The sequence below is a fragment of the Pogoniulus pusillus genome, chromosome 9, assembly GCF_015220805.1.
Source record: "Pogoniulus pusillus isolate bPogPus1 chromosome 9, bPogPus1.pri, whole genome shotgun sequence".
Lineage (NCBI taxonomy): Eukaryota > Metazoa > Chordata > Aves > Piciformes > Lybiidae > Pogoniulus > Pogoniulus pusillus.
In genome coordinates, this window is record NC_087272.1 from 225,489 (window position 1) to 238,676 (window position 13,188).

The 13,188-nt window shown below is 42.9% G+C and overlaps 1 protein-coding gene across 1 annotated transcript in view; it reads left to right on the forward strand.

Annotated features, from left to right (window-relative positions):
• The window catches only part of MMRN1 (multimerin 1), a 71,659-nt gene that overhangs the window by 9,994 nt on the left and 48,477 nt on the right, over nucleotides 1-13,188 (forward strand). Inside the window, exon 2 of the mRNA XM_064149358.1 lies at nucleotides 10,888-11,007. Coding sequence (XP_064005428.1) covers nucleotides 10,888-11,007 — 120 coding nt within the window. The remainder of the gene's footprint in view (nucleotides 1-10,887; nucleotides 11,008-13,188) is intronic.

Here is a 13,188-nt window from a genome sequence, read left to right on the forward strand (position 1 = left end):
GGTAGCAGCCGGCGGGGGCCACGGGGCGAGCCTCCTGCTGCTTCTCCAGGGTCAGGGCGGCAGTTCAGGCGAGGCACCTAAGATACCACCAAAGAAGTAACAGAGCACAGCATAAGACCTGCCAATTAGGCGACGGTCTTAAGAGTGCTGGCAGTAGGCCAGCGAAGCAGTAATGGCTTTGGGGCCCCTGAATGTCCTCTGAACCGGGAGGCAGGGAGTGATACATACGAGTATGTGCCTGTCCTCTAGTGCAAGTAGTGTTTCTCCCATCGTATAATGCCAAGTCCAGCGTCAGGAATCTGCACAGTAAATAAGGACACAATGTCTGTGTCTTAAGAAAGTCTAAACAAAAATCGGTAAATAACAGCTGCTGAGCCATTGCCCACTGTTGGTCCGCTAGCTGTGCGTCACAGGGCAAGTTTCTGAAGGCCACGTTTTCATTTTGCAGACAGAAAAGTAGCTGTTGGCAGGGCATCAGGGCCCTCGGAAATGGTGAGACGTTGCTTAGTAATTCACAGTGTCATAGATACACAGACAGGTATTGCCTCATTGTGAGGCTTTTGTGAATTGCTGAGAATGAGCTGATTACATGCAAACACCACAGTAAGCAGTCTTGCACTGTCAGAAATAAGCTCTTCAGTTTGTTCAGGTGAGGGAAACAGATCTGTTACTGGTACATCTTCAGCGTGAACTGGGCATTGGAATTCTTGCCATGGACACACAGCAGGCAGACCTTGCTTGCAGTTGCCCAGAGCTACTTCTGTTTCACAGTTATCCCCAGGCTGCATCCTTTCTAGTTTCTGGCTGACTGTGGAAAGAAAGAAATGCTTTAGAGGAGTATTTTCTCTGTGGAAAAGGAAATATGGCTTGTATAAGCAGAAGAGAAGAAAACTTTTCAAACGGTCTGGATAAGCTGTACAGGACATGTAAGATCCCAAAAGCTAAAGGCACGTTTAAAGGCACTGTCTGGCTCTTAGTAGTGCCCTGCCAGTGTTAGGTGCCTTGCTCTACAGCACATTAGCTTTGAGTCTGCAGTGGCTATCAATCCTGGAGAACTGAGGCCCACCAAGGCTGCAGAGTAGGCACTGCTTATTGCTTGCAAAAGGAAAACACACTGCTCTTCCTACCACCTTCTCAGACAGAGGTGAACTGTGCTTGATGCAAAGCTGAGATGGCAGTGCTTTGATTCTGTCGTGGAGGACCTGTAGACCTGAAAAGAGGCTTATTTATGCCTGCACATGCCTGGACATGTTTTTCTGCCAGGACCCCTGGTTGTAAACAAGTTGTGTAAACCACACACACCCAGCTCTTGTCTCCCTGGGGCAAATTCATGTGATCCCCATATTTGGGAGAGTCCAGGCAAGAGCCTCCTGCCTATTATGGTAAGATTTGGCTAACTGCCAACCTGATTGGTCACTCTGGTGGCCAAAGAGGCCATTGATCTCGGGTCATAGTCAATAAAGAGGGGTGCACAGCTAGACACGTGCTCAGCTCTCTGACCCTGCCTGCAGCGCAGCTCAGCCCTCTCTGACTCACCCGCAGGTGCTCTCTGATTCACCTGCAAGGATCAGACACAGCTCCGACCTTCACCTGAAGCGCTCTGCCGCTCATACTCACACGCTCAGAAGCCATTGCATAGCTCCGATGTTCAGAGGCCCAGACCTCACACTTTGATTCATTCGCAGCTTACTTGCCTGCGTACCTTAGATGCAGAGCTCATTTAAGCCTGCACATATACATATAAAAGGAGCCTATAGCCTTCTAAGCCAGCTGTGCACATCTGCAAGCTATGTTGATTTACCTACAGAGCTAAGACTCCTAGCAGCCAAGCACACTTCACATGCTCGCCGCTTATCATTGCCTGGTAAAAGCCATTGCCACTGAGACAACCAGGGACACAGACTTTGGATTATCTGCTAACACACACACGTGACCTGAACCCGTGAAGGAACTGTGCCAGAGACTGCACGGAAATTCTCTTGCTCCTGTAATCCTGCCAGTTGATATCCCTGGACACAGCATCCAGACGAAGACAGCAGCATCAAGGCAGAGATTGTCCCTCGCCAGGAGAACAAAGGTTAGAAAACCTATTTCCCCAGAGACTGGGAAGATTCACCTATCTCCCCTCAAGCTGGGAAGATTCCAGCCTCAGAGAGTCCACAGGCAGATCCCCTGAAGTCTGGACACTGGGCACAGGCTGTGACACAGCCCCAGAGCGTGATCAATAATTGATAATAACTCTTGTGAGCAAAGCTTTGATACCTCTGTAATATAAGTTATCTCTGCCATAGAGAAGAAAGAGTTTCAGCCCACCCAGGTGGGCAAATAGCATAGAAAATCCCAAGAGGCATTAATCCTCAGGGAAACTCCTCTCTCTGTTTACAGTTTGATGTTTGCTAGTTAAATAACGAAATCCCTGTATATAGTCTGTCCTAAATTGTTTTCATAACCTTGCACATAACCTTGCACCGAACTAAATTTTAATACACAGTGGTTGGAGGTGGTGAGAGTTCATAAATAATAAATTTAATAAATTATATTTTAATATAAAATTTATATAATCTCAAATTAATTTCTCTGCCAAATAGGTGTAGGCATAGAGAACCCCCTCCACAACAGATTCAAACTGGAAATATCACTGAAAATATCACGAGCAAAGAGCCTGTTTCAAAGGCCTGAGGACTCAGAGGTACTCTCCCACACTTTGCTGTCAGTGAGATGTCCTTGCCAATGTGTACAGGAGTAGGATGAAGTTTGTCACATAGGCTTTTTGCTCACTGGGAGCTTGCACCACTCTCCAGGCTGAATTCCTGTTGTATATTGCAAGGTTTATTATGTTTTGTTTGTAAATACAGCCTGACTGAAATCAGGCTAAATGCAAAAGAAACACTAGGATCCTGCAGCGCTCAACAAAGTCTGCATGTTAGAAGCTTGTGTTAGAAGCTGATCTGGAATACATTATTCCATGGAGGCTAAAGAGGATTTTCAGCTTTTCTTCTGGTTTTCTTTAACAGAACCTATCATAGTTCTTCCACCATGCTTCATCTTCTAGTTCCAAATCTACATTTTTTCACACAATTTGATTTCAAAATTGTATTTACATTTGTAACATCTCTTAATGAGCTTATTTCATTGGTAGAGTAAACCTAATTATGAGTCACACTAGGGGCTCTTTTGCTGTCAATACTTCCTCCAGTTTAGCCCAATCAAAGGTTGCTGGACCACGTGAGAACCACAGCTTCAGACATTGTACTCACATAGCTTAAGAATGAGTTAAACATTTTAAAATGAAACAATCTGTTTGAGCTGAGTTAAATTTTGGTAAGTGCCACAGATTAGTTCAGACTACCTTTGAAAACCAAGAGCAGTCCTTAACTGATGCATTTGAGATTGTCCTACCTTGTTTTTCTCTGGAGGGTAGAATCATAGAATCATAGAATCAACCAGGTTGGAAGAGACCTCCAAGATCATCCAGTTTGGGTATCCCCAAATGGGCAAGTTCCAATAGCTGTTACCTCGAAGATAGCCACCTTCAGTATTAATAACAATTAGTGGATTTATATTGTGAACTTTTAAAATTAGTTGGTGGTTTGTTTGGGGTTTTTTTGTTGGTGGGTTTTTTTTTGTTTGGTTTTTTTTGTTTGTTTGGGTTTTTTTCTTTTCAAAATGGACTCTCTGTATTCCAGAGCTTTCATGTATTTTACAACAGCTTTTTATGTCTGTTTTTATTGGGTTTATATTTTCATTGACCACATCAGCTCAGATGTAAAATAGAATTAACTTACCAAAAATTTTACCCTGACCATATGCACTGCAGAAAATGTTATCACTAACACAACTGTTATGTGTCTTCTGCTTAATCCCTTTCTGTCTGCATGTGAGAGTAGAGTGCAAAGTAGGGAGCCAGGAGCTCTTAATCTCACCGTGGTGGCCACAATTTTAAAATCTGGCTCCTCTGTTTGGGTTCTTGATATGCAGAGGAGGTGAGTTTAGCAACCAATTACTCAGGGTGTTAGGTCTTTGTTCCCCTCTTTCCAGACAGTTAACGTGCAACACTAGAAGAGATGTGGTACTGCATAACTGCTTGAAATGATGTTACCACGTCAGATGTCTTCTGATCATATTTTATGTGCTACCAGTTAATTGATGAAATCTATTCAGGAATTTTACTGTTTACGTTCTCTGTACTGAGTTTTGCCCAGTATAACTTTCTGTAGCTGTCAAGAAATGTTTAGTATCCCACCGAGATGCTAAGAGATTTGTATTTTTCATAGTCTTTCATTATAGCTGTGAAATCACAGAATCACAGAATATATTTGTTTGAAAGAGACCTCCAAGCTCATCCAGTCTAGATCAACACTAAACGATGTCCCTAAGCAACAGTTCCACAGGTTGCTTGAACCCCACCAGGGATGGGGACTCCAGTACAGCCCTGGGCAGACCATTCCAATGGTTGAGAGCCCTCTCTGGGAAGAATTATTTCCTAACATCCAGCCTGAACCTCCCCTGGTGCAGCTTGGAATGATTTCTTCTGCTCCTGTCCCTTGCCTCCAAGGAGCAGAGGCTGCCCTCTTCTTGCTCCAACCTCCCTTCTAGTAATTGCAGAGCGCAATGAGGTCTGCCCTCAGCCTTCTCTTTCCAGCCTAAACAGCCCCAGCTCCCTTAGCCCCTCCTCATAGTCCAGGTGCTCCAGGCCCTTCTCCATCCTCACTGTCCTTTTCTGGACATAAGCTGAACCTCAATATCCTTACTGTAGTGAGGGACCCAGCACTGAACACAACACTTGAGGTGTGGCCTCAGCAGTGCTGAGCACAGGGAGATAATCCCCTCCCTGTCTCTGCTACCCACCCTGTTTCTAATCCAAGCCAGAATGCCATTGGCCTTCTTGGCCACCTGGGCACTGCTAGCTCATGTTCAGTCAACTGTCAACCAATACTCCCAGGTCCCTCTCTTAAGTTGTAGCTTTCCAACCACACATCCCCAGGCCATAGCTCCCCATGGGCTTGTTACACAGGTGCAGAACCTGGCACTTGTCCTTATTGAACTTCATACCGTTAGCCGTGGCCCATCAGTCTAACCTGATTAGATCCCACTGTAAATGGTGAGAAAAGGGTTCAGTAGCAGTGCCCTGGGCAAGTTAACAAGCCTTAATCATGCTAAACAACTTCACCTGAAACCTCCACCCACACTTGTGAATCAGGAGCTTCATTTAAGCTGAGGTCTAAGCCTGTTGCCTGTGGAAAGATGGTTGTCCTTTTGGACTTGATTTGTTACCTAGTCTCTAACTGATACCTGGAGGTCTGCTAATTGACCTCTTCCTGTCATTCTGCTGCTGCTTGCTTGTCTGTTGAGCTGTGGTACTGTATACCTCTGGTAAGGTCATTGCCTGGTATATTGTGATGGTTGGGTGTTACCTGCCCCCCCCCCCCCCCCCCCCCCCTTATGAAATCACCCAGGCTTGACTCAGCTGGCTGGAAGTTAAGGAATGAAGCTTTATATTTACAGCTTAGTACAATATACAAGCAGACATCTACAATGTATCATGAATATGTGCTGCTATATACAGAAATATACAAGTTGAAAGTGATACAGAAACACAACACTCCTCCCAGAAATCAGAGTCCCCAGAAGTGGCTCCCTACCACCCTTCCACCTTCTTTCCACCCTTCTACCTTATCCCAGAGTATACCTTACGTGCAGGGTGAGTTTGGAGGATTGGTAAGGAGGATTAGAAAGCAGGAGGATTAGTTACACAGAAGCAGCCCAGGGCGCCCTCTGCGACAGAGACACACACACACTGACACTGTCTTGTCTATGTTTTGTGTTCTTGTTGTTATACATCTCATCAAGCCTATGAATGAAGCAGATATCACCACTGATTCCTTTTCACAGCCTATAATCCATTTTTTCTCATTAAAATATTCCAATTAGCCTCAAACTAGCACACTTATGTAGCTCTCCTACTCCCCTTCTATTAGAGAAAAGCCCAGTTCTTGCTGCTCCGTGATGCTCAGCAAGGAAGCCTCATGGAGGAACTGTCTTCCTTGTCATGCTTTTAAGGGAAACAAGGGCCCTGCCGTGTCCTGCTTCTGCTGAACACTTGGCAAGATGGGGTGCCTACCTTTCCTTGCTGCTGCAGAGCTGTGCTGAAAAGGGAGCAAGCTTTCTCTCTGGCTAACTCTTGGCAAAGCAATTTTTTTTGCAAAGTAATGTTATTACAAAGTAAGATGTGACAGAGCAGAAAGTAAAGGACTCATATGCCCCAGCCAGTGGAGTGGTGTAGGTCACTTCATGATCCCTCTACGAACCTTGGAAGATAAGCCTCCATTTGATTTTTGCAATTCCATGTCAAACTCATGTGGAGTTGCCCCTGGTTTCTACAGAAGCAGTGATAAATGTACTTAATCTTTAAGCTTGTGGTCGAGTGTTGCATTTAATTTTTAGCAAATATTTATTCATGGAGTCTCTAATTTATACACACAGGCTATACCTAGAAGAGACAGAATGTAAAGGCAGCAGTGAACAGAACCACAGCCTATTTAGAGCCAATTAAAAAGAACTATCATCCTAATGAAAGCTCTCAAGGAAGTGGAGAGTGAGTGAAATCAGATCAAAGAGACTCAATAAAAACTCGTATTATATGGAACACATTATGCAGCAGTTGAACAGCATGTGTTATGTGAGGGGACACCACAGCATGATAACAACAGCAGAAATGCTGGGGGGTTCACTCCGTGGACCTTGCCTAGCATCTCACATCCCTGATTTACCCTTATATTTGCTCAGAAAGAGTTTCCCAAGTAAAGCACTCCTGAGTTTACTATGAGTGCACAGGTGGGATCTCAGTAAACCAAAACAGGCACATCGGGATGTGTTTTGTGTCATTGTTCTTGCTAGAAACAGTGTACATCTATGCTAATGCTAGCTAAGTAAATGGAACTAATCTGATCACAATTGTATTTGGATTTCTGCTGTGTGGAGCCCCTATGGCAAAATACTGATTTCAAGGACAGCTGCGTGATGAAACATTGACAGAACTACTACAACTGGAACCAAAGGTTAGCAGCAAAATATGATTTTGGAAGAAGAACTTCCAAGTTCTCATACAAAAATACTGTATGGAAGTACCTGAAATTTCACAAGCCTTATGACTGAAACAATGCTATGTTACTAACTTGCCAAGTCAAAAATGAAACATGTGGCAGCATGAATATGACTCTGTGAAAGTCCGGAGTGAGTTTTTAAAAAATCACTACTTGTCCAAAGTGAGGTTTCTTCCACTGGCAGAAATGCAATGATGCCTGCTTCAAGTTGCCTTCCAATCTGAGCTGCAGGACTTTCTGAGGCAGAGGTTAATAGCTACAACCTTATGTTTTAAAAAAACTCAAAATCAACAGTACCCTGATGGCATGTTTTCCCATTAAATCCTTCGTCTGCGTTTTAAAATCCATTCTGGCTTCCAAAACATTCAAATCTGGCACAAGCCTATTTGTGGAAGCAGTCCACTGACACTTTATTTTACTTTAAAGTTTAAACTCGGGGCTTATTTTAATACTTATTTGTCACAACACGCACACACACACTGATAGCTGAATAACGAATACCATGACTTCTTTTTCTGTTTGTATCTTTTCACCTCTCTTTAGGACATAAGAATGAAGCTGAATTCTGTATTAAAACTGTGGGCTAACCATGAGCTCAGTAATGAGCTGGTGTACTGAAACAGTGATTTCTGTGGGGGGGGGGTGGGTTTTTTTGTTTTGTTTTGTTTTTTTCTGTAGCCCTTCCCTAATAATTTAATGTATTTGATTCACTAGTGAATGCAAAATGCTTAACTGGCTTACTTAAAGAGTTAATCACAGTGACTCCAATACCTTTTTCCTGATGGTAGTCAATTTAGGTGGTCATACTGTCTGTGCAAGGCTGTCTTTCTTTGTGCCTGACTCTGCATTACAAAACTGGTGGAAGGTTCAAATTATGCATTAAAGACATGTCTCTGCATGTCCTAACCATGTACCTGCATACCCACCTTGCCCCACCCTTCCAGCTTCTTGGGCTGGAAGAAGTGGGAAAAGCAAAGGCCTTGGTGCCTCTCAGTCTGCCACAGAAATGCTGTATTTGATCTTGTTTGGCACCCTGCTTTGCTTCTAGTAAGCACAGGTCATGATGCTGGGCATGTGTCTCTCCAATTTTTGGAAAAATTACCAAGGATGGGCTCCAGGGGCATCTTCATTTGTTGCTATTGGTCAAAGACATTTGACAAAATGCTTAACATTAGCCGACTTATCTGTTTGCTGCTGCTGCTTTTGTTTGCTTGCTAGCGATCTGACGTTGTGTGCCTCTGCACTGCGTGTGGCTAGAAGCCTCTTCCACAAACAGCAGACACTGGCTCTGCTGTCTCCCGAATTGAGCCAAGGGTCTGAAACTGCTTGCCCCGCTCTGGGAAGCAGTTGTCTGTCTGAGCTCAGCCGAGGCTAGGTTGGTTGACTCTGGCTGAGTTTAGTAACCACCTAGCAACGAGCTGTGACATCGGGGACCTGCTCCTGACCGATAGTGGACAGGGTCAGCCCCATGCATCACATTCTCTGGACAGCTCCAAAGCCTGTGTCAGCTCCTGGATCCTCTTTCACCCAAGTGGTTGGCCAAGCCAGTAGGTTCCTCAGAGCCACTGTGGGTTTGCTTTGTGTCTGTGGACCTTCTTAGACAACCCGTTGAATTTGAACTGCGTAAGCAGCAAACACAGACACACACACCGTGCCCACACCATTGCCACATGGGAAGGCCATCACCTGGCTGGGACTATGTTTTCCTCATTTACGCATCTGCATATAATTTTGGATTACCAATATTGAGGCTCAGGACAGTGAGTAAACGCACTCTTCTAAAGTTTGTGAAGGTTTATGCTTGTGTTTCACTTTTAAGCAGCAGTTTATGCTGTAAGACTCTCTTCAATAGTTTAATAATGTTCTTAAACTTTTCTAAAGTTGGTTAAGTCAACCTAATTGTACAAATACATTCTGCAAAGATAAGTTTTACCAACCACGTAACAGGACCTCTGCGTGTTGATTGTAAATATTTTTTCTTTATATTTAATAAACAGTTTAATATTTTTTGTATCAGCCTCATTATAATTCACATCTAACCCAGATTAAAATCCCTCCTTAAAAAAGACCTTTTTCTGACATTTTATTAGTTGGAAATTCAGAATCATAAGATTTCTGCAATTCTTCAAGCTCAGCTTTAGGTTTGTTACACAAAGCAATTTTCTATAGCCCTGTGTAACTGTCTGTCACGGAAGGTAGTTTGGGAGGATTAGGGGAAAATACGCGAAGGCTCACTTGTGAAGTTCAAGTGATTTATTGCTCAAACACGGAGATCCCCCTCCCAAACTAAATTCCCCACATGAATTCTTTTGATCTGAGGTTGTAGAGTAACATTTCAGAAAATAGCAAATAAAAGAGAGTCTGTGATTTCCTTAGAGTTCTTTTGAGTCTTTAAAGTTACTCAGTCTTTAGGTAGAAGAGTCTTTGCTTTGATTCACTCACTGTTCCGTAGTTCAATTCAGCAAAGTTCGAAGTTTTGGGCGGTGTCCCTTTGTTCATCAGGATCAGGCCTCCGTGGGCTTTAGGGCTCTGCGGCCCCTTCGTCGGGCAGGGCCGATCAGGAGTGAGAGGTCACCGGGGCAGGAACGAGGCAGGCAGGCAGGCTAGCGAGCGAGCGAGCAGGTACCCCGATCCAGGCCGGCACACCATTTATAATGCTCAAAAGAGGTGTAACCCACCAGTCCAGGCTATTTTACGTTATTCTTACAGATTGGCACAAAGTTATAATCAATCCACACAATTGGAGAATTTTTACCAAAACAGTTTCTAAGACCACCCCAAGTTCGGCCCACACCAGGTGTCGAGCAGGCATGAGAACTGCCGTTCCCCCTAGCCAAAACAGTGGCCATTGGTTACCTTTTATCTCGACTAGGGAGAGACTTTCTCATGGGACTGAAGGATTGTTTTGGTTTTGCGATGCTCCTGGCATTAATGTGAGACACTGTAACTTTCACAACAGGGAGGCCTGCTAAGGGCTTCTGCTACCCTCCATGACACTGTCATGCCAATAGATTTCTGGAGCATGCTTTCCCTGTACAAATCTGGTCAGAGCCATTATTCATTTTTTATTTCTACTTCTCTTCCCTAACCTCTACCAAGCTGCCTGTTTTCAAACTCCAATTTAAGAGTTTTGGTTTCTCGCAGCCTCCTTAGGATCTTTTTTTAAAAAAACAGACTTGGCTGTGCACTCCCCAGTTCCTATGTCCTGTGCTGCAGTGATCAAGTGTTTGATCAGTTCCTGTATGAGTTCCTTCTCTGGGTAGCCAGAGGCACAGGTAATCATAGAGCAGTGGCGCACATTATTGCTGCCTACCTCAAAGTGCATTGCAAAACCCAGTCCACATGTGTCATTGCTTGGGAAGAGAAGGAAGAGTGGAAATGGCTATCCAAAAAGAGAAAGTTATGGGTGGCTAAAAACCTTTCTAAACAATGCTTTGGATTTTGGATAAACAGTTTATGTAATCTGGAATGTGTGTGCATTGCAAGACTTATGATTACTGCAGTTTAGAAAAGCTTTTTTGGACTTGGTGCTCCACAAACATTTATAAAGAAAAAATAGATTTGCAATATAAATATATGTGGAGATGGAAAAGTGATTGTTAATAAGTAACTGAAGCACAAAGACTGAGTAATTGCCTGAGTACTTGGCATTCTGAGGGAAGCCAAAATTAATTTTCATAGCTTCATCCTATCCCTAAATAGGTGGCTTAGAGTATCGTATGTTGTTCTATTATGGCAAACCTTGCTTGTGCTTTTCATTGTGTTGACCTTCTGTATCCCACAGGAACTGGTGTGCTCACGTCCATAGCAGACTCCTACCTACTGTGGTAGTGGACAACCTGGAAACCCTCTCATCAGGCAGAGCGAAGCCTTGCACTTGGCATATTGGATCTTGTGCTCAGAGGTGTGTAAAAGCAGGAAGAGAGAGTACTTGGAAGTACCCAAATTATCACCAGATGCGTAATTAATGCAACTGTGACTTTAGAAAATGAAAACAAGATGGAGCAGATTAGCATGTGTCCAGGCCTTATCTTCATGTGTGTCTTCACAGCAAGTGTAAAAGCTCATGATTTGGCATGCCTTTACTTTGGCATCTCTGTTCACTTCAAAGTCCACTGCCTGTTCCCTTTTCTGGAGTACTGCAAGAAAAGGTGCACATGTACAATGCTTTAAAGCACATGCTGGGAAGATAATTCTTTCTGTGTGCTTTTCCAGGCTTGTGCTTTGTTGGAACAAAAGACTTCCACTGAGAGGCATGAATATTTTTGTTGTTATCTCTCTGCTGGGCACTTACTTCTAGCATAGCTTTGGTCAGACATTGAACCTAAACTGGCCTGAATATAACTTGTAAATAGAAACCCTATTAAATATATTCAGATTGGCCTTTTTTATTTTGGTGCCTCTTTGTATTCTACAAACATTTCAGCAGTAAATGAAATCGGGCTTTAATGCATGGGCCTGGAAATCGGAAAACTGAAACAGCTCCATCAGGACAGAGTCTAGCATTTTTCCTCTGGAAAAAAAAATCTTCTTGTAAGTCAGTCTGACTGTTCTGAATTGTCCTCTAGGTGGTATGACAGAGCACGCTTAAACCTCGGAGCTGAAACCAGGAATAGAGAACATCCTTAGGATTTGGTGACTAACATGTAGTAGATGGTATTGCAGAACTGTGGAGCAGACTCTCTCGTTCAAATGTTGCCACATTTTCTAATTCAGTTTAGAAAACTCACAATAATTCTGATTTCTGTAGAAAAATTACATCCTTGTGCTGCTCCCATAAATAAATCTCTACCATATGTATTTCTGAGGCTTGTCTACATGGACACTTTTAATTGAAATAGCCTTTCATGGACACTTCATTTTTATGAGTGCTTTTAGTAATAAGTTATGCTAATATAGAATAAGGTAGTTTTAACATAAAACAAGACCATCCATGCAGCAAAATGGCTGACAACTCTCTCGCTTTCAGTTCATGTTAATCTTTCTTGAGTTCTTGCTGAAAAAGCCATTTCTCAGAGGCAAAGCTGCTTGCTTGCCAGCTGCTGTGACTTTTAATATCTATAATATTACATATGTAATATCTATAATATTACGTCTCTTGTGAAGGAGTGACAAGATTACTTCTAACATAAAATCAGCTGACATTTGTTGGTCTGACAACCTTCAAATTTGTCCCTCTTTCTGGAATGCTTCAAGCAGGGATTGTGTGCCCAAAACACTGCTGTAACCAGTTTCTCCTTGTACTTTCTGAGATTTGAGGTGTTTGTGTTGCTGTTTAGCAATTAGCAGAACTGTGCCATATTCTTTTTATTCAAACGTTTTATTTAACATAGGATGAGAAAAAATTGCACGAGGGAAGGTTTAGATTGGATACTAAAAGAAAAAAATCTTCACTGAAAGAGTTATCAAACACTGGAACAGGCTTCCTAGTGAGGTGGTTGAATCATCAACCTTGGAGGTATTTAGAAGAGGCACAGCTGCGGTGCTGAGGATCATTCAGCACTATACTACGTACATAGGGCTAGAGAATTCTCGGGCTTAATGCCCTTAAAGGTCTTTTCCAACCAAAATTATTTTCCGATTCTACATAAAATAAGGAAGTACACTTGCTGTAGATAGCATCTTCTGTATGTCCTACTCCAGCATGTTCATTCTAAGCTGACTTCTCTGTGAAGATGGGAAATCTGAAATGAAGTAGTGAGGTAGCCAGGACATGCAGAATGTGTTGGAACACTGAAATAAAACTGCAGCTGCCTCTGCAGTTGCACATTATAAGAGTAATAACTGAGGCATTGTGATTACATAGCTATATCCTACTAACACCATCTTTCAAAGTGGAAATTTTCATGCTTGATTGGATTAGTGTTTTTATAATTTACTGATTTCAAATAAAATTGTGTGTCACAACTGTAATTTTGTCAACTGTCTGATTTAGTAGACCTTAGTTGCAAATTTAGCATTATTTGACTCCTGAATAAGATACTCAGGGAAGAAGTCTGACAACACTGAGTAAGCATCAGGTTTCTTTAAAATCTGTGCAGGTTATTTGAAGTCTGCAATATTAAAGCTGTGACTGCTGTTGAAA